The sequence below is a fragment of the Heteronotia binoei genome, chromosome 5 (genome assembly GCF_032191835.1).
Source record: "Heteronotia binoei isolate CCM8104 ecotype False Entrance Well chromosome 5, APGP_CSIRO_Hbin_v1, whole genome shotgun sequence".
Classification (NCBI taxonomy): Eukaryota; Metazoa; Chordata; class Lepidosauria; order Squamata; family Gekkonidae; genus Heteronotia; species Heteronotia binoei.
In genome coordinates, this window is record NC_083227.1 from 109,024,950 (window position 1) to 109,046,123 (window position 21,174).

The window sequence follows — 21,174 nt, forward strand, 5'->3', positions numbered from 1 at the left end:
ATCCTTTCTTAACTGGAGATGCCAGTGATTGAACCTGGGACCTTCTGCATGCCAAACCACACTGAGCTATAGCTCTTACATCTTCCTTCAGGGCTTGTTTCCTGGTTAGGAGGCTATAACTTGCCCCAAAATTGTTATGAGGTCTCAACAGATGTCATGGGGGACCATATGCATTTGTTACAGCCTTACATGCACCAAAACGAAGCAGGGGGTGGGATAGTTTTTATTTTTATACAGAAAATTGAGCATACAGATGAAGAAGAACTTCCTCTTCCTTATCTCACTGCACTCCATTCAGGAGACATTTTTGGTTTAGCCAAGCTCTAATACTGGGCTTGGCTGGAAAAATATTCTTGAAGTGATATAGCTCACAAACGGTATGTGAAAAAGAAAACAGTATTCCTGACTTTCACTTAATGTTCTGTTTTTTTGTGGGGGGTGGGTGCGTAGAGGATAGAGAATCACCTTCACTTCACACGCAAACAGGAGAATGTCAATAAGTTCAAATGAATCCCCCCTATCATGTTTTCGGTAGTGAGTTTTTTCTGGATTGTGTATCAGGGTGTAGGTTTCAACATGTTATTGTCTTCCTCAAAATGTTTCCAGTGATGTCTGGATAGATATTTTGAAGACTGTTTTCCTTAATAGGTTGTAGTTTGGAAGGTCACAAAACAAAGCAACTTTTCTCCATTTGAGACAATGAGTGTTTTGAGGGTCATTGGGGGTTTCAGGAGAACAAATCCACTTGAATAAAATAATGTATAAAATAATGTATACTTTGAATAATGTATAATTAATTCTAGTTTCAGAATCTGAGTTTGGAGTTTTTGGCCAAATATAATATTCTGTGGTCCATTTGACAATTTCAGTAAGAACCTTTACTTAAACCTGTCATTATTCTCCAATTTTCTGTTTGCGTGATAAGGTTTGTTCCATCGGCACATAATGGGTTGGAAGAAAATTACTGCCGGAATCCAGATAAAGATCAGGGTGGTCCCTGGTGCTATACAACTGACCCTAAAATTCGATATCAAAGTTGTGGCATCAAGAAATGTGAAGATGGTATGTAGAATGGCTCAAGAGAACTATCTTGACCAGTATTGTTTGTTAATTTCATTTTATCCTAACTTTCATGGTGACATACCTAGTTCTCTCATTGTTGGAACAGCCCTGTGAGATAGGTTAGTCTGAGAAACAATGGCTGTGCCAAGGTTACCTAGTGAATATCATGAGAAGCAGGGATTTAAACATGAATGCCCAAATTTAGGACCAGAGTACACGTTATGTGATACAAATCGGGTCACAGGAGCATATACAAGTTCTCAAATTGCATGTTCATGCAGGGACTAACCTTTAAAAAACACTCTGTTGCTCCACATGGATCCAAATGCTGTAATGGTGGGAGGCGGGCTTTCAGGATTTCTTCTTGCATCATTTTCACCATTGGAAACAGTCACAGAGGGCCTGTTTGCCCCTTCTTTAGGATCCATGTGCCCTGGGATGGAGGTATGGTACCTGAGAAAGAGGTAAACAAGCCATTCCATGGCTTTTTCTGCTGCTGAAAATGTCACTATAGAGAAGCCTGAAGACCCTTCTTTATTCCTTATAGTGTGTGGAGTCCCACAAAGTGATTGAGAGGTTTTTAAGGATTAGTTCCCATATGAGTCCCCATGACTCCACTCATGTCACATATACACTGACCAAGACTCTGACCACTGACTCTGTATCAGTGCATATGCATACAAGTGCCATGGTGTGTGATCATGTATAGAGGAACATTTGTCTGCGTAGATGCATTTGCATTCTGGCTGTACAATTCAAGTTTCAAATATTCTGGAGAACAGATTGTCATCCTGAAGCAGTGTTGCTCCTGGTTCAAATGATTTGGGAAACAATACAGTAGAGTGTGTCTTCCTGCTCCAGAACATCCATTTTGGTCTGCATGCAAATAAACTTCCTTTTCCAGAGTCCTGCCTCACCAACCTTTTGGAGTTCTTTGAGAAAGTGAACAAGCATGTAGACAACAGTGACCCAGTAGACATTATATACCTGGACTTTCAAAAGGCTTTTGACAAAAGGCTTTTCACCAAAGACTCCTCAGTAAACTTAGCAGTTGCGGGAGAAGAGGATGTTCTCTTATGGATTAAAAACTGATTAAATGGAAGATATATACATGGAGGATAAGTCTATTAATGGCTACTAGCCATAGTACCTGAGGGGAACCTCTACATTCAGAGGCACTAATCCTCTCAATCCCAGATCCAGGAGGCAACATCAGGGGAAGGCCTTTGTGCCCTATTGTTGTCTGTCCATAGGAAATGATTGGTTATTGTGTGAGATAGGATTCTGAACTAGATGGACTATTGGTCTGATCCAACAGGGCTTTTCTTATGTTCTTAACCTGTAACTTGTGAGTCTGAACTTATCTAAAGTTGATCAAAGGAGCCCCTTGGCGCAGAGTGGTAAGATGCAATACCGCAGTCCAAGCTCTGCTCATGACCTTAGTTTCATCCCGGCAGAGGCTGGGTTCAGGTAGCTGGCTCAAGGTTGACTCAGCCTTCCATCCTTCCGAGGTCGGTAAAACCCAGCTTGCTGGGGGGAAAGTGTAGATTACTGGGGATGGCAAACCACCCCATAACAGAAAGCCTGTCGTGAAAACTTTGTGATACAGCGTCACCCTAGAGTCAGAAACAACTAGTGCTTGCACAGGGGACTTCCTTTGCCTTTTTAAAAAAAAGTTGACCTTGACATAAAATGTATCTGTTTTTCTTCAGACTGATGTGCTCTTGCAGATGAGCCCTCTTTTTCTAGACAAGGTGATGGATAACGCACTCTCAGCCTTTCAGAAACTTTTAGACAGTGACTCTTTCTTGTCTTTTCTTTCAGCCATATGTGTGTCATGTAATGGAGAAGACTATGAGGGCTTTGTGGATCACACTGAGTCTGGCAAGGAGTGCCAGCGCTGGGACCTGCAATTTCCTCACAAGCATCCATACCAGCCAAATAAGTACTTGAATAAAATATTTAAAGGGAAGGGAAACCTATTTCAGATTGGGGTGTTCCTGACAATGGATTTTTTCAACAATCATGGAAATCCACCCAAGGCTTTACCAGTGCTTCTGAGAAACTGTACTCCTTGGATCTGTTATAGTGAGTCAGGGTTATAGTGACCTTCATTTTCCACACCATTATCCTTCCGCCCCTGATTCCTACATAAGGAAATAAACAGGTTTGAGAGCCAGGTTTGAGTTGTGGAGTATCCTGCACCCTTGTATGAATGTAGGCAAAGATTTGGAAGAGAACTGTGGTGTGTATGGTGGACTTCAGCTTTTCTTCCTTCACCATTTTCTGGACCTGAAACTGTTGAAGGGAGTGCTGTTTGGTCCATAAGGTGAAATTCCAGGATTCCTCCCCCCTATATCATGGGTGGACCTTAGCATGACCTTTTAAAGTTGCTCTTTGGTCTGCTATGAGAGACAAAACATTAAAAAAACTTATCTTAGTGTTTTCCCCCATGGGGTGACACTTTCCAGTGATGAAGTGCATGTTTCACTTTCCTTAACCTGTTTGCACTGAAACATATTTTTAAAAATAGCCATGGTTATACTCATCATGGAACCAATGGCAATCATACCTGGGTTAGCTAGAAAACTGTTTTCCTCTACATAAAATAGGAGAAGAAGCTGGTGGTGATTTTCTCTTCCTGAAGGAGTACAAGTGCAAGTAAGTGCTTGATCCAGGGAAAAACAGGAAAAAAACCCCCAAAATATTGTGGCGTTACCTTCTTTTCTTCTCTCCTTTTCCTTAAAGATACCCTGATAAAGATCTGTCTGATAATTACTGTCGTAATCCTGACAGTTCCGAGCGTCCCTGGTGTTACTCAACAGATCCTGCCACAGAAAGAGAATACTGCCACATTCAGAAATGCAGTAAGTCCTGAGGTAAAAGGTACACTTGAAAATATAGGTAGCTTGCCACTGATCATTGTCCTGGCAAGGAGAGTGTAACCTTGAAATCCAGATGTTATGTATTGAACATAAGTGACCCGGCCACATGGCGATCGCTACTAAAGGTGACCCCCTGGGTCCCCGGATGGAGCTCGCCATTCGCCCCGCCCATCAAGATCTGTGGCGGGAAGTTTGACCGACCAGGATTGGCCTGGTTGGAGGAGGGGGCTGTTCCGGGTACTGTATATAAGCGGGGCCCGGCCTGCGTGTTCCCTCTCTTGTAATGTGCTACTGAATAAACTATGTTGCCTTCAAACCGTCTCGGTTCTCAAGTACATTACACCAGATTTGCTGGGTCTTTCTTAGTCACTCTTTGTGGTGACTGTCCGTGCCATTCTTGTCAGTAATTGGAGAGCCTTGCTCTATTCTTCAGTTGGGCCAGTAAAGATGATACAAGGAGAGAGTAAACACTTTCAAGCAGGCTTCATGTTTGGTGAGATGGTGTGGATGGAGAGTGGGTGTAACTTTTCTAAGTCTAGGGCACAAAGGGGCCTGGCTTAAACTACAAACTTCCTTGGTCTGGGCTAACACACAGTTGTATCTTGTGGCATGGGACATATGTGTCAGCTCCCTCCTATGTGAGACTGGGTTTGTATATTAATAATAATGGGTTACTAAGAAGAGAGATGTGCCCAGAGACAGATAGCAATGCCTGTGAAGTCTAGTGCTTTCAGTAGAGAGACCAGGGTTGATAAACAGCTTCTTCCCTACCCTACCCACCAAGAGACTGTGCCTTTAACAGGCAGAAATTCAGTCATTTGCCTCAGTACTGCATCTCCATTTTGGGAAGAACTGCAGCTGATAATGGCACAAAGCATCTGTCAGGAAAAAAAGAATGACTTGCAGTGTGATCCTTTTGTTTTTTTGTGTCTCTGAAAGCAGAGGAACGCCTGCGCATTGCTACTACAACCAGCTGCTTCAGGCTGAAAGGAGAAGACTATCGAGGCAAGGCAAACACCACTTCAACAGGTGCCCCTTGCCAACGCTGGGACTCCCAGACACCTCACCAGCACAATTTCCAGCCTGAGAAATACAAGTGCAAGTAGGCTGGGGGTGTATATGTTTGGAAGCATCTGTCACAAAGGGGATACTGTGGGTGAAATATGTGTATACTGAATCAGACCACTGATCTATTTAACTCAGTAGTGGCTGTTCTGGTGAGAGGGGGGAGGAGTGTCAGATAGTATAAGGGTCTTTTCCACACTTGCTAGCTGAGGGCCAAAGTAATTTTAAAGTGCCACATGGTTGGAGTGCTCTTGCCCCCCCCACCCCCGCCTTATCAAGAGCTGAAATGGCCAACCCCCCACAGCCATTTCAGCACTTGAAAAGGCTGCAGTGGGGGGGCAAGAGCAGTATTCTGGGGTCCAGAGCTGAATTGAGTCCTCACTGCCTTTTAAAATAACTTTAAAGTAGTGGCAGCATCCCTACGGTGGCCACAAGGATTCTGTCACATCTTGTTTGGCCCTCTGACATTGTAAAGGAGACGTCAGGGATTAAACCTAGAAACTTCTGAAAGCAAAGCATGTTCTCTACCACAGAACATAGACCATCTTCTTCTTTCCTTCTGGTGTGAATTTGTCTAGGGAATAAATGCAGGACCTCTTTCACCTAAAGTGTGACCTGTGACTTTAGAGAAATATGCATGACCCAGGGACATCTCAGAGTATGAGGAATATATTAGCTGAGCAGGAATGGAGTTGGAAGGGTTTATTCTACTAAGAGTTGTTGGACATATAATGATTTAATGCAGTCACTATGGAGGCCACTCTCCCCATATATAAGCTCTGTGTCTCTTAACACACATTCAGCGGGTACAGCTCTTCATGTGACTGTCTCTCAAATCTACCAAAATCTGCCCCTGTGGAATTTCTGCCTGTCATACAACTGTTAAAGATATCACGATAGGGAATCAAATGGAAGCCTTACAGAGAGCTCTGGTTTGAATTCTGGATAAACATACTGTGCTCTGCGTTTTTGAAGCATTTAGCCCTGCAACTGCAGGGTATGTTGCACATCAAGAATAGTGGTGGTGGTGGCGGCGGCGGCGGGGACTACCCATGCCATATGTTGCTGACTTTGCGTAAAGTGTAACCCAACAGGTGGACTGTTTCCTGTCATCTTAGCTGCCTGTTGACTCTGCTTTCTAAATACAAGCTTTTCCAAATATTTCAGCTGGTCTCCAGATTTCTGACATTGACACTGAGAACATCCACTTGAATGTCTGTGTTGTTTGCTTCAGTGCTCCATAGTTCTAATGGTATAGTTGTCCAGCCATTTCCCCCCACTGTGCCATAACCTTTGTAATCACTACAGTTCTTTTCAGGCGTTATGTTTCTGGTATTCCTATCTCATGTATTGGAAGAGCATTCTACATATTATCCTCATGGTAGTGCAATTGTCATTGTTTTCTGAAAAGGATAATACACATATTTTCCAGCTTTGGTACACATGAGCACAGACCCTCAAAAATTTGGGTTTCATGTACCACTACTATGGCTGGAAAATATTCCTGTTGCCCTTGTCAGACAATATGGTCATCACATGTACCGAGAGGATTACACAACTCAGCTTTTGTGGTATGTGAGATAGGAGCACCAGAATGCCTAAAAAGGGCTTATGTGGCAGAAGCCAGTAGACTTTAGGTCCCTAATGCATGATGGACTCCACTGCTGCCATGATTCTGAGAAACAATCTTTTCCCAGGTCTGCTAGAAGTCTGGTGGCTGTGCAAAATGTTAACATGCATCTAGGCTGAGGGTTGCCAGGTGCTGGAGAAAAAATATCCCATCCCTTTAATCCAGGCTTAATGAGATTAATGTACCAAGTGACATTATTGACCTCCATGCCACAAAAAGCTTCAGGTGCTCATTTCCATGCATTAGGTTTCTGTTAAAGGGACTTTTTCTCCAGGCCTGTTGGCAATCCCGTCTGAGCCCATGCATCTGACACAGTTCCATTTCCCCAGCAAACAAAGATTGTATGAACGCACCCTAATAATGGCCAGCTTTCATAATGCTGTAGTGAATAGGAAGCTCTGTGAAGAATTGAGTACTGCCAACTGAGAAACAAAGTAATAATCCTCTTGTTTCCTGTTATAAAATAATCCGAAAAGCAAAGAGTGAGAAAAGGAAGATGACTTGACCCAGGCTTGAAAACTTTTAATTCCTTCTGACATCAAAATTGTTCCCAAGTGTGGCTGCCAGAAGTCCTGAATTCAGATAAAACAGGCTGCATTAGCACTATTGAGTGTCACAGCTCTAATGCAGAGGCAATATGAGATACATGGCAATTAACATGCTGAGGGATTCTAGAGAGTGGTCTCAGGATTTCTTTGAATTGCTTTTGTACATTTGTGATGGTGAAAATGCTGTGTTGTGCCCCCTAGAAACCTGAAAGAGAATTACTGCCGGAATCCAGATGGCTCAGAGGCCCCCTGGTGCTTCACTACCCTTCCCAACCTGCGGGTGGCTTTTTGCTTCCAGATTAAACGCTGTGCTGATGATGTGGAAGTGGAAGGTGAGAGCTGACTGGGCTGATTTGTAGATGGAATGCTGGTTGGCTCTTCCAGCAGGAATTCCCCACTCCCATTCCCAGACATGCTTGCGTAACAATTATTGGTAATTCTGCCACTACAAAAAAATTACATAAAATGCATTTGGGTCTGTGTTGTTGAGTTGGGATAGAGGGATCCATGGTTTGAATGCTGGAGACACTGTTGATGTGAAAGGTGGACATCTGTATCAGCACTCATGTGGGTCTCTTATTTCCTCTCTTCCCAGATTGTTACTATGGAAATGGAGAAGAATATCAAGGCACTGTCAGTAAGACTCGGAAGGGAATCACGTGTCAGAAGTGGTCAGAGCAGTCACCTTCCAATCCCCAGTGAGTGATCAGGCCAGCATGGATAGACTAGGGGTGGAGTTCTTCTCCTGCTGGATGCAAGGAAAAAGCAATGTCAGATCATCAGTATGAGCTAGGAACTTGGTTTAGTTTGTAGTTCTTGACAAGAACCTCGAAAGTGAATGCTGCTCACGGTCCCTGTTTGCCTGACTCAGTCATTAGAGGAGCTGGAAATAGCTGGTAGATAACTCAGCTCAAATGTTCTGCAGGGTAAGGCCTGCATATACAGGGCCGGCCCTAGATGTTCTGCTACCCTAGGCAGCAGCACTGTGGCTCCACCCTCAAGCCTGGCCAGTGAGCTAGGCTCTGGGGAAACTGCCGTGGCTCTGACCCCTGAGCCCAGCTGGCGCACTCAGCAGCTCCACTTCCTAGCAGAGAGGCCAGGGAAGGGAGGAGCTCGTGGTTGCAGAACTCTTTTTGAGCCAGAGCACTTGTGTTCTGACTAAAAAAACCCCTTGGTCACATGGGAGGCATCCAATTTGGCGCTCCCCAAAGGCTGCTGCCCTAGGTGAATGCCTAATTCACCTAGTGGCAAGGCTGGCCCTGTGCATACAAACTCTAAAGGACCTGGGGAGAAGGGAAGAAAGCTGGTATTCAGTTCATTGCTGTGGTTCCTGTTCCTGTGTACCTTAAGCTGGAAGCAGAGGTCCACCAACTGCTGTAATATTTCTTTGTCCTCTCCTGGAAAAGAGTCACATAAGAATGTGGGTCTAGGCTATAGATAGCTGTGAGAGACAGCAGAGAGAGTGCTGCTAAGTGAGAAGCAGGAACAACTCTGAAGCTGGTGGCCACAGACCTTTGGGTTAAATAGCCCACCATTCTCACTCTTTGGGGCCTCTAGCTACTGGCAGGTTCAGAAAGATTCTTTTTTGCAAAACCCACAAGCAAGAGCACCAGAGATTTTTGCCTATAAGGAGATGGAACTAGGGCTAGAGGATACAAGAATCCAGAAGAAAAAGTGTATGTGTGTTGTGGGGGGGGGGGGGGTAGATGAAATGAAGTATGATTGCTTTGTGATAATAGCTCAGACTATTTTTTCTTTTTCTTTATCCATATGAATTTGATTGTAGTAATGCTATATCACAAAGCTATGTAATGCCAGGAATGGAGGGAAATTGCTTTACTCCTGGGGATATCTTGGTGGGGAAAGGGGGAATGCCTGTTCATTACTTTTCAAAAAGAGGTTAAAATCTGCACAATGTACACAATATAGCCTTAAAAGAATTACATTTAAAAAAATAAAATGAGGTGTACAAACTGATGGGCACTGCTGTGGAAGACAGTAATCTTTATTTCTGTTTGGTACCTGAACAAAATATAAATAGCTATGAGTACTCCTATTAAAAAAGTAAAAATAACACACAAACTCTCCCTCAGTGACTGGGCAAGATTGTGTTGTTCATTGCTAGTGAAGTCACAAGCACTCTCCAACCAAATAGGGGTGCAATCCCATTCCAAGCTGCACTTATAATTGCATTGGAGTCATGAGCTGAGAAGGAGAATCTTCTTTTTCCAGCAATACAATATTTCTTTCTGAGTTACAGGACTTTGAACCTTCTACCCAATGAAAGTGCTTTCAAGTGCCTGAATAATCCACAACATATAACTTAATAATAGCATATCTACAGACTCAAAAAGCAACATTTTGGAAAGGACCATGGGTGTAACAGGACAGTGACTTGGCAATGTGCAGAAGGGATGATGTTATGTCTTTCCATTAGGACCTTCCCTACCATCTTCCCCACTGTGCGTCTTGAAGAGAACTATTGTCGCAACCCTGACAATGACAGCCATGGCCCCTGGTGCTACACAATGGACCCGAGAACCCAGTTTGATTACTGTGCTATTCAGCCATGTGGTGAGTCTCTGCATCTAAGGTGAAGTGAAGGACGTGGTCATGGTGGCCTCTTTGCCAGGTACACTAGCTGTATTGTCTCTCTTGATGCATAGACAATCAAGAGCAGAATGTGTGCAGGCCCCACCATGTCCTGGCCGTTCTACAGCTTTTCTGCCTGGAAAGGGAGTTTTATGTATCCTTCAGGGTGTTCTTCACTGTGGCAAATAAGACTTTTGGTTTGACATTCCCATTTTACATTCTGTTATCATTTTACAAATAATCTTGGACATTTGAGAGGTTGAAATTATATGTGGTACATAACTTTAGGGCAAAAATTCTTTGTTTCAGTTTGACCCCATACCATCCCTGTAGCCAGAATTGGGGGGATGGTATGTTGGGGGTGATAATTTAATTAATGGAGCTAATTTAATTGCAGTTTCACTGGAATTGTATGTAGATGTGTTAACTGAGAGGGGACAGGAAATATACAAAACATATTCTAATAGGCTATTTCCCTTGAGATACTGGGATGAACTTTAGTGTATACATGTCCAGCATCATTCACAGATCTCAAGTTCAATCTCTTCAGCAGGGGTGACAGTGATGGAATTTGAAGAAAGAGGTGGTGATGATGCATCTCAGATGTTATATTACATGAATTACATCTGCGAGAGCTATCAGTTTTGCTCTGTTAGAACTGCATTTCCAGTTCCAATCATTGTAGAGATAAAACTGAACACCAGACAGTTCAAACTTAGGAGCAGTCAACGTGGTTTTATTCTACCCTTCCTCCAGGGAGCTCAGGGAAATATCTGTAATTCTTCCCTCCTGCATTTTTTCTTCATAACAACCTGTAAGGTAGGCTAAAAGGAGGAGTGACTGGCCCAAGAGTTTGTTGAGTGGGGTTCATTATGTAGCTGTCATGATGTGGACCTGAATGTCACTGAATGTCTGTGGTTGGGGCCAAGGGTGAGGCCAGCTTCTCTTCTCTCATTCTGTCTGAAGCACTGCTTTACATATGCATGGCCTGGTTTACATATGCATGTTCACCACTTGTCGAACTTCAACCCAGCTTTAAATGAAGTACTTTTCAGTGGCTCCAGTTCGTCAAGCATTACCTGTGATAAGCCAATCCTGAGAAGTCAAGGGATGCACCTGCATATATGTGAGCAATCTGTGTTTTGTTTCTTCAGCTGGTGACAAGAAGCCCTCCATCTTGCTGAACCCAGGTAAGCCGTCTGTGCACAGACTTGGGAGTTCTGTGGAATGAAATAATTTTGGTGAGAGGGGAGTGCTGCTGGTTGGAGAATTGGGTTGTGTCAGTAATCTCCATGCTGTTGTGTCAGTACTCTTCAGGCATGTGTGTATGTGTGTGTGTGTGTTATAAAGCTACTCCAGAGATATCATGCTTGACATTGCAGACAATGTAGCCTTTGACCATTGTGGCAGAAGGGATGACCGCTGGTACAGTGGACGGAGTCGTATTGTAGGGGGGCATATTGGAAACTCACCCTGGACAGTCAGCATCCGCAACCGGTGAGCATAATACAGGGAGCAATGAGGCAGGGGCCATAAAAAGACCTGAATAACATGATGGAGAAAGGTATTTAAGGGACTCCAGCCAGCAGACAAATGATAAGGGAATAGATGCTTCAACAGTCTCTGTTCTTAAAGGTGAAATTTCAGATCTGTGGCAAATCCTGTCTTCTCATGCCTAAGCACCTTCTGCATTTTTGAAGTAGCAGAGTGCCAGAAAATGGGAAAGCATTTGGCAGCTGGTGGCCAGCTGATTCCTTTTATAAGCTTTTACATTGTTGGCCTGGCCTAAGCACAGATGTCATATCAGTCGTTGCATGAAATATGGGAGGACTGGGTAAGATCTTAATGATATTGGACGCCAGGTTGGGAAATGGGTTCAATAAGAGGCAGCTGACCCTTTCTCCAATGTTATGTCTACTTTCCAGGCAAGGAATCCATTTCTGTGGAGGGTCATTGGTGAAAGAGCAGTGGGTTATCAGCACACGCCAGTGTTTCTCCTCTTGGTAAGCAGGCTTCCCTCTGACACTGTTTCTTCATATAATTCTTTTAGGTCCCTTGAAAGACCTAATGCTGATCCTATTTTTCTCTTTTGCATGAGCCTAATTCCTGGTGGTAGTGGTAAATCTTCCTAGTGGTAGCGCAGAATGGTAAAGCTGCTGTATTGCAGTCGGAGCCCTCTGCCCACGACTTGAGTTTGATCCCAGCGAAAGCTGGTTCAGGTAGCCAGCTCCAAGTTGACTCAGCCTTCCATCCTTCCGAGGTTGGTAAAATGAGTACCCAGCTTGCTGGGGGGAAAGTGTAGATGACTGGGGAAGGCAGTGGCAAACCATACCCGTAAAAAGTGCCATGAAAATGTGAAAGCAACGTCACCCCAAAGTTGAAAACGACTGGTGCTTGCACAGGGGACTACCTTTACCTTTTTAATTCTTGGTGTAACTGACTGCTGTAGGATTTCCTTGCCTTGCTCTTAAAGTTGAGTGCAGATCACTTCATATGAGTAATGTTTCCTAGAAGGAAATAACCTCTGTATGGAAAAAATGCCTCACATGAAGTATCCTGCCCTCTTCAAAATGGCTTCTCACCAACTCAACTTTTTGAAGTGTCCAGTTTTCAGCGTGTCCAGGATTACAGTTTGTCCAGGAAATGTACATCCAGCTGACTTTCAAAGGCTAGGAGCTTGCTGAAGATGGCATTTATGGGCAATATGATGACCATTGATCAGATGAGAAGGTGTGGGGGGGAGGTGGGAGAGCAGAAGAGAAGAGCCAAGACTTGTAAGTTGCAGGGGATAGTTGCTTTCAAATATTATATTACAACATCCATTCATCTAGATTCTTAACAGCTAGTAATAAAAATTATTAGGTCGCTACAAGAAGGCACTACAGTGAATGAGGTAGGAAGGGAAGATAAAATCCTGCTTGCTTTTTCTAAGGCAGATATATTTTTGGAAGCTGCTGTGGAGGGTGGAAATCCTTGGCAGCCCTATGGAAACTTTTGTTTCTCTTCTTGACAGCGATGCTGATTTATTGGGGTATGAAGTCTGGCTTGGTACTCTCTTTAAGAACCCTGGTCCTAATGACCCTGACAAACAGGCAATACCCATCCTTAAGATTGTTTGTGGACCTTCCGAATCTCTTCTGGTGATGCTGAAATTAGAGAGGTAGGTGGCCTTGAGGAAGATTTTTTTGTATTACAGTTCTAGTTACCTATTGCACCAAAGTTTGGAGCCTGTGGTTTATGTCCTGATTTGGAGAGACTATCCTAATTGCCTCAAAGAAACTAAATGGATATTTTGAGAACTTCCAGTGTTGGTGAGGGAAATCTTAACACCCCTTGCCATGGAATTTAGGATGTGTTGGGAGTGCCAGGAAGTTCCAGATCAGCCCATGTAATGTGGTCCATGTTAGGATCATTACAATTAGGTTATTGGGTGGCAGCTGGTGAGGGTGGTGGCAGCTGCAGAAAGGAGTTGATAGATAGTAAGGACTGTGAGATATGATGTGATACAATCTGTGAGCTAATGGGAACAGTGACGAAGAGTAAATCTGGAAGCACCCTTAATTTGTAAGTCTGGTAAGCCAGTTGTTGGCCTCAAGAAAAGTCCTACCAATTCCATAGCATGACAACTGCAGCCTGAAAGGAACCCCAAGGATCATCAAGGACAGCTCCTAGCAACAGCTGGAATTCTTTTGCAAAGCTATACACCCTCTCATCACCCTTGGAGAGGCTTTCATATCATTCCCCCAAATGAATCAAAATAAATGCTTGTGTAATTTATTACTGATCACGGCTTCTTACATATACATATGTGTGCACACGCGCACACACACGTTCACCTGTTTCCCAGCCAAGAAATGCTTCTATACTTCTAATATAGACCAACAATAAAAATTTCTTAAAATATATTAGAAGTAGGAAACCAGCCAGGGAGGCAGTGGGGCCCTTGGATGACCATGGGGTAAAAGGATTACTGAAGGAGGATAGGGAAATGGCTGAGAAGCTGAATGCATTTTTTGCCTCCGTTTTCACTGTGGAAGATGAGAACTTTTTGCCCACCCCAGAACCACTAATTTTGGAAGGGGTGTTGAAAGACCTGAGTCAGATTGAGGTGACAAAAGAGGAGGTCCTACAACTGATAGACAAATTAAAAACTAATAAGTCACCGGGTCTGGATGGCATACATCCGAGAGTTCTGGAAGAACTCAAAGTTGAACTTGTGGATCTTCTAACAAAAATCTGTAATCTTTCATTGAAATCTGCCTCTGTTCCTGAGGACTGGAAGGTAGCAAATGTCACCCCCATCTTTAAAAAGGGTTCCAGAGGAGATCCGGGAAATTACAGGCCAGTCAGTCTGACTTCAATATCGGGAAAGTTGGTAGAAACCATTATCAAGGACAGAATGAGTAGGCACATTGATGAACACAGGTTATTGAGGAAGACTCAGCATGGGTTCTGTAAGGGAAGATCTTGCCTCACTAACCTGTTACATTTCTTTGAGGGGGTGAACAAACATATGGACAAAGGAGACCCGATAGATGTTGTTTACCTTGACTTCCAGAAAGCTTTTGATAAAGTTCCTCATCAAAGGCTCCTTAGAAAGCTTGAAAGTCATGGAGTAAAAGGACAGGTCCTCTTGTGGATCAAAAACTGGCTGAGTAATAGGAAGCAGAGAGTGAGTATAAATGGGCAGTCTTCGCAGTGGAGGACGGTAAGCAGTGGGGTGCCGCAGGGCTCGGTACTGGGTCCCATGCTCTTTAACTTGTTCATAAATGATTTAGAGTTGGGAGTGAGCAGTGAAGTGGCCAAGTTTGCGGATGACACTAAATTGTTCAGGGTGGTGAGAACCAGAGAGGATTGTGAGGAACTCCAAAGGGATCTGTTGAGGCTGGGTGAGTGGGCGTCAACATGGCAGATGCGGTTCAATGTTGCCAAGGCCAAAGTAATGCACATTGGGGCCAAGAATCCCAGCTACAAATACAAGTTGATGAGATGTGAACTGCCAGAGACTGACCAAGAGAGAGATCTTGGGGTCGTGGTAGATAACTCACTGAAAATGTCAAGACAGTGTGCATTTGCAATAAAAAAGGCCAACGCCATGCTGGGAATTATTAGGAAGGGAATTGAAAACAAATCAGCCAGTATCATAATGCCCCTGTATAAATCGATGGGGCGGTCTCATTTGGAGTACTGTGTGCAGTTCTGGTCGCCGCACCTCAAAAAGGATATTATAGCATTGGAGAAAGTCCAGAAAAGGGCAACTAGAATAATTAAAGGGCTGGAACACTTTCCCTATGAAGAAAGGTTGAAACGCTTGGGACTCTTTAGCTTGGAGAAACGTCGACTGCGGGGTGACATGATAGAGGTTTACAAGATAATGCATGGGATGGAGAAAGTAGAGAAAGAAGTACTTTTCTCCCTTTCTCACAATACAAGAACTCGTGGGCATTCGATGAAATTGCTGAGCAGACAGGTTAAAACGGATAAAAGGAAGTACTTCTTCACCCAAAGGGTGATTAACATGTGGAATTCACTGCCACAGGAGGTGGTGGCGGCCACAAGCAAAGCGACCTTCAAGAGGGGTTTAGATAAAAATATGGAGCAGAGGTCCATCAGTGGCTATTAGCCACACTGTGTGACACAGAGTGTTGGTCTGGATGGGCCATTGGCCTGATCCAACATGGCTTCTCTTATGTTCTTAAAGTAGCTAACATATTGCCACAAGTGATAATTTCACTATCCTAGGTACTTTTGCACATAGAAACAGGCTTGTGTGGTTTCTCTGTGAGGCTGCCAATATAGTGCAGCAATAGTGGAGCTTTCACATGGTAGAACTCCTTACAATTTTACTGCTCTAGTCCCCTAGCAGTGGCCATCTTCCATCTGGGCACTGGGACTTTTTCAGGGTTTTTTTAAAATTTCATTTTCATATCATATCTATATACTGTTCTAACAATGTATAATTTATATCATTGCAATGGAAGAGGCTGGCAACTCTGTTATAATCATATATTGCTATAACAATATGAAATTGGTGTTTAAAAAAAGACTTCTAATAGTGGGAGGAGGAAATGGCTGCTGTGGGGATAGGGTAAGAGAAAATCCAGGCTTTCCCACCCACACGTTAGCATCTGTACTTTACTGTCTTTCCCAAAACATTGCAGCAAAGCACGTTTGCAAAAAATATATATATTGGAGAAAAGTCAGGGAAACCCCATGATGCTGTGAGGAAGCAGTGAATAAAAAAAAATACCTGTGCAGATAATTCATAGGGAAATGGCCCTACCAAGCAACCATGTTCCAGGGTTCTGAGGAGACAAAACAAAAGCCTGGTGCATGGGCAGAAAAACAGCATCGAGTCACCCTCGAACTCCCATGACTGAAGTAAAAGGAAGCCTTTTTAGAGCTGTTGCATTAGACAGTTTCCACATAGGTTGTTTGCCTCACATTCAGTGCGGTGAGGAAACAGACATCCTTCCTGCTTCCTCTCAGCATCATGGCGCATTCATGCACCTCCCAGGGTTTCCCTGGTTTTTCTTTGAACTTTCCCAAACTTGATTGGCTCCCAGGTTTTGAAAAGCCTGAGAAGGTCATAGAAAAGCCTGGATGGCTGCCATGCAACTGAGAAAGTTTGGATATTCCTAGTCCCCCCCCCTTTTTTTTTTTTAAAAAAAAAAAATGAAAGTTGGTAATCCAGAGCCTGACATGTAAGTTAGAATATCAGCATAACACTATGCAATTGCTGATTTTTTTTAAACACCTGCCATGGAAGCCCTGTGACCACTAGGCTGTATTAGAAGCTGTGGCAGCACTGGAAAACACCCAAGGCTGGCAGCTATAGTTCTCTGCATGAAACAAGGCCAGAAATAGAATTGATTTTACGGGAGGGGGAGGTGCTCCCTTGACCTTTGTTTAGTGAGCGTAGGGAAGGTGGTGTCAAGGTCATAAGTCTCTGAGTATAATGAATGAAGAGAAGGAGAGAATTTTTGTCTGAGTTTTTAACATAGACCGGTGTAGATCTTGCCATTTACTTTGCTCACAGTCTCATCTAAGGACCTGATTTGTCTGTTACCTACATGTAGTAGAAATTTGATGTTTTCATCCTGTATGTCAATCCATTTGTGGAAGTCTAGCAATTTATTTTGATCACCTTCCCACAGTAGAAGGCATCATCTAAACAGTGCCTCCATTTGGCTATTTTAAAAAGGACTGTTGGAAGAATATGTGAATTGCCTCATGTACAAATATGTGAATACACTCATTTACAAATTGGTAGTCTCTGGATCCATAGATGACCCCATATTAAAAAACCCCCCCTATAGATAAAAATTCTCTTTTAAGATGATGACCACCATCTAAAATATATTAAGAACAATATTAAGAACAGCTGATCACACAGGTAGAACTGTGCCCAATTAGAATATTTTCAAGAACAGGCATCAGTTTTAATGGACAGTTTAGCAGTCATGGGATATTCATAGCAAGTGTTGCAGTGAGCCTACTCTCAGGCCTTTTAATCTCTATTATTCAATAAGGAAAAAAAGTTGACTTTGGGAGGGTTACTTGCTGCCTGACATTTAACCATGTCAGTGTCCATCTTAAGAAAAGCAAAATAGGAACTGGAACAGTTTGGAAGGCATTCTTATGTGTGACAAAAGTTCATCTCTTTTAAGAGAACATACAATTTGGGAGATCAATTGACGCACATTAACACACCTCTTGCAGTCAGCACACACCAGGTACTGGTGTTCCTCTTGGACTTTTTCCCTGTGGGAACTGCATGTATTGTAAAGTACACTTGTAGTATGAAAATTTTCACAAATCCTGTAGTAAACATATATTTGATGATATGCTAACACAGAACTTATGATAAGGATGTTCGATGGCACAACTTACCTGCTGATTGGAGCTGCATGTAGTGAAGTTCTTAAATATATATTTATACACACACACTTTTTAAAGAAGTTCACCACATGCAGCTCCAATCAAGTATCCTTTTCATAAGCTCTGTGATAGCAAAACACCAAGGAATTTAAAATCTTGTATTGCAGAACAGTATTTTGGTTTCTCATGGGTCAAATGAGGATCTGGATCTCTTGCAACTGGCATAGATAAGAGACCTGCTGCCATCTGGTTTCTTTTCCCCCTGTTAGTTCAGCAGCTATGGAAAAAGTGCTGTTGATAAATATATTTAGAGATTCGTTTTATTGTATATGTTTTTTCAGGACTGTTTGTCCATGTATTATTATGGAATATTTTATGCTTGGGACAGATGATTTTAGCTTCTTGTGTTTAACTATGTATCGGTGGACAGAGCTCTATATTGCTTTGCTCAGATGTGTAGTTGTATTTTTGGTCACTTGGATTTTTCAACTTATGTCTTTACTGGTGCTCATTCATTCAGGTTTCTTCTAATGTTTCAATATCTTATATTTTGACTTTTTTCATATGATTTTATTTATATTCACTTAAAGCATGTTTCAGATGCCCTGATAAAGCCACAGTGAAGTGCATGGGGCCTTTTTAGTATTCCATCAATAAATGTTTTCTTTCCCACTACACTTGTCTTTCCCATCTTTCATTTCAGTGACTGGTGCAGCCCTCTTTTTTCTGTTTATGTAAATCTGTTGCCATGTGCATCAGTAAGCATTTACAGTGGCTTGTGTCCTGCACAGAGAGGCTGTTGCCCACAGTAATCTGGCTATGAACAGAGTTTTGAGGCAGACAGCACTTTGTGAATGGATTTATGCCTTCCCTGCTTCTCTCTGCAGACCAGCCATCCTGAATCCACGTGTGGCACTGATCTGTCTTCCCCCTGAGCGGTACATTGTGCCTGAGAATGCCAAGTGTGAGATTGCAGGATGGGGTGACACCAGAGGTACTAAACAGGCTGGGGAAAAGGAAAAGGGAGAATATTGGTGAGGGGAGAACTGTGGTTTGCACTTACCCTTCCAATCACCAGTCCACTGTATAGTGGTTGCTCTAGAGTGTACTGCTGCTTTTACCACTTTCTCTCCCTGCTTCAGCAGTAGAGCTACAGCATAGCTTGTCTCTCTCTTCTACATGTTTGTTTTATAGTTCACTTATGCATACTTTCTCTGCTAAATGGCTCTGCCTTAGAGGACAGTAATCTGGCTATGAACAGAGTTTTGAGGCAGACAGCACTTTGTGAATGGATTTATGCCTTCCCTGCTTCTCTCTGCAGACCAGCCATCCTGAATCCACGTGTGGCACTGATCTGTCTTCCCCCTGAGCGGTACATTGTGCCTGAGAATGCCTATATAACTTATATATCCTCTAAGTTACCCCTGATGCCCTGGCCTAGTCTAAGTGCAAGTCCTGCAAGCCGTCTCATCAGACCTGATAGTGCACGCCCCTAAGCCTCTGTTTCTGCTTTGCCCCCCTCCCCCCTAGGGACTGGCAATGAAAATATGCTCCATGTGGCTGAGTTACATGTCATGAACAATCAAGAGTGCAAAGTGGCACTTCGGGGCCGAATGAAAGACAGCGATTTGTGTACACAGCCTCTACAGATAGGTGTGGGAGCCTGTGAGGTAAGCAAGACAAAGATCTGGGGACTCAATTTAGCTGTGCATGGCAAGTGCACAAAATATAAAGTCTTGGCGATGGGAGGCAAGAAAGGAAAAAGGATTTCCAAGAGACTAGGGGTCAGTAGTGAGCAGAAAGAGGAGGACAAAAAGGTTCTTGCAGAAGGAATGGGGCAAGGCAATGGAAAGACAGAGACAGCAACAGGAAACTCCTTTTATGAGAGAAGGGGCAGGATCTGAAAATAAAGCAGCTCATGAATGAGTCTGAGCATATTCCAGGGACAGAAAAAACTGACATATGAACTTGGACAGTGTCCAAGTGCTATCATGAGAGGTGAAGAAGCTGGCTTTGTTGTCCGTTTCAAGCTAGGAGTTACTGTTAAGAGAACTGTCTTTTGTTCTCCTGACCAGGGTGACTTTGGAGGCCCCTTGGCCTGCCTGATTCATGACTGCTGGGTGCTGGAAGGTGTGATCACCCCATCCCGCGTATGTGCTCGCAAAGACAAGCCTGCCATCTTCACCCGTGTTTCTCTATACGTTGACTGGATCAACAAAGTAATGAAGTTGAGCTGAATTTGCTGGAACTGTCCTGAAGCTTGGCCCCACTCCAAGATTTGAGACAAGAGGCCCTCCACTGCCCCCCGCTACACTGACTTCTCTTTCTTCTGCAATAAGTGCATGCATACATGTGAGTGCATACGTATCTGTACCCACACACATACTCTTTTGCCCATGCTTCTTTCAGCCTCATTACTGCCAGCAGAGGTATCAGTTATGTGAAAGAGTGGTGCTCTGCTGCTTCCAGCACTTGTCCCAGAGAAGACATGAGAAGCAAAGGCCTCTGGGACCATCTTGAAGGGGCTTTCTAGGACAGCCCTCCAATTCCCAGGCCATCCTCCCCCTCCCCACTTGCCAAGGGACTTCCCATTCTTGAGGTACAAGTCCTCTGACATCAGTGTCACCAAATGGGAGAAAGTTTCTGAAGTCTGGATGTGCCTTTGGGGCCATTTATGCAGGCAGCATCTGCCCCTCTTGATGCTTTCCTGCAAATGCTATAATAACTCTGACACTTGTCTCCTGCTTCTTAAAGAAGAACTTTCATCACTAGCGCTGAAACAACAACAAATCAGCTTACCCCCAAACTGATACAATATTCATTTATTTAAATGTATTTCATTTTAAGATGGATTGTTTGTATAGTAGTTTAGAGCACATATATTTTCAAAATGTTTCAACAAAAAGCATTGAGATGTAAAGGGGCAAACATATGCCTCCCAATCTAAGCATATCCACTGTCTGATAAATACAATCCTAGCAAAAGAAAAATCTGGGTGGTATGTCTTGCATTTCAAAATATAGAAATTTCATCTTCTTTTAAAGTACCTCTTGGTTTTATGTTTAACACAAGAATGGTGTTGCACAGAGGTCTCTTTTGAGCTGTTAAGAGAAGGTACAACTACAAAATGGCTGTGGGCACAACTACAAAATGGCTACTGCAGGAGATAGAGCCAACTACAAAATGGCTGTGGCAGGAAGGGGAGCCACACAAAGAGGGGGAAGCCAAAGTGCGGGGGAGGAGAGGGAATTTTTAAAAAATACACTGGGAAAGAAGAGTGAGAGAGAATAAAGCCAACATTGGTGTCAGTGGCTGCTGTTAACAACAACACTTTATTTTTCTACGAACACTTACTGGGCTCCAGGAAAGTGTCAGTGGGTACCGTTGGGGACATCTGGTTTTCCATTTAGGTGATTTGCACATGAATGTTGGCTCCAGCTTGGATGCTACTGTGAAGCAGGGTTTTTTCCCCTCCTCCCCACAGCACTGTGGTGAATCCATGTACCTGAGT

At 43.4% G+C, this 21,174-nt stretch overlaps 1 protein-coding gene across 3 annotated transcripts in view; it reads left to right on the top strand.

Moving 5' to 3' along the window:
• Window positions 1-20,699, top strand: part of MST1 (macrophage stimulating 1) — a 35,355-nt gene extending 14,656 nt beyond the window's left edge. Inside the window, exons 5-18 of one of the 3 annotated variants that reach the window (XM_060240040.1) lie at window positions 926-1,062; window positions 2,887-3,007; window positions 3,811-3,929; window positions 4,887-5,049; window positions 7,392-7,522; window positions 7,786-7,888; window positions 9,628-9,764; window positions 10,937-10,972; window positions 11,165-11,279; window positions 11,708-11,785; window positions 12,796-12,942; window positions 18,551-18,657; window positions 19,194-19,333; window positions 19,739-20,699. In XM_060240040.1, coding sequence (XP_060096023.1) covers window positions 926-1,062; window positions 2,887-3,007; window positions 3,811-3,929; window positions 4,887-5,049; window positions 7,392-7,522; window positions 7,786-7,888; window positions 9,628-9,764; window positions 10,937-10,972; window positions 11,165-11,279; window positions 11,708-11,785; window positions 12,796-12,942; window positions 18,551-18,657; window positions 19,194-19,333; window positions 19,739-19,900 — 1,696 coding nt within the window. In that variant the 3' untranslated portion in view covers window positions 19,901-20,699. The remainder of the gene's footprint in view (window positions 1-925; window positions 1,063-2,886; window positions 3,008-3,810; window positions 3,930-4,886; window positions 5,050-7,391; window positions 7,523-7,785; window positions 7,889-9,627; window positions 9,765-10,936; window positions 10,973-11,164; window positions 11,280-11,707; window positions 11,786-12,795; window positions 12,943-18,550; window positions 18,658-19,193; window positions 19,334-19,738) is intronic. The other 2 variants (XM_060240042.1, XM_060240041.1) reach the window with 2 other exon arrangements.
• The last annotated feature ends 475 nt before the right edge of the window (window positions 20,700-21,174 follow it).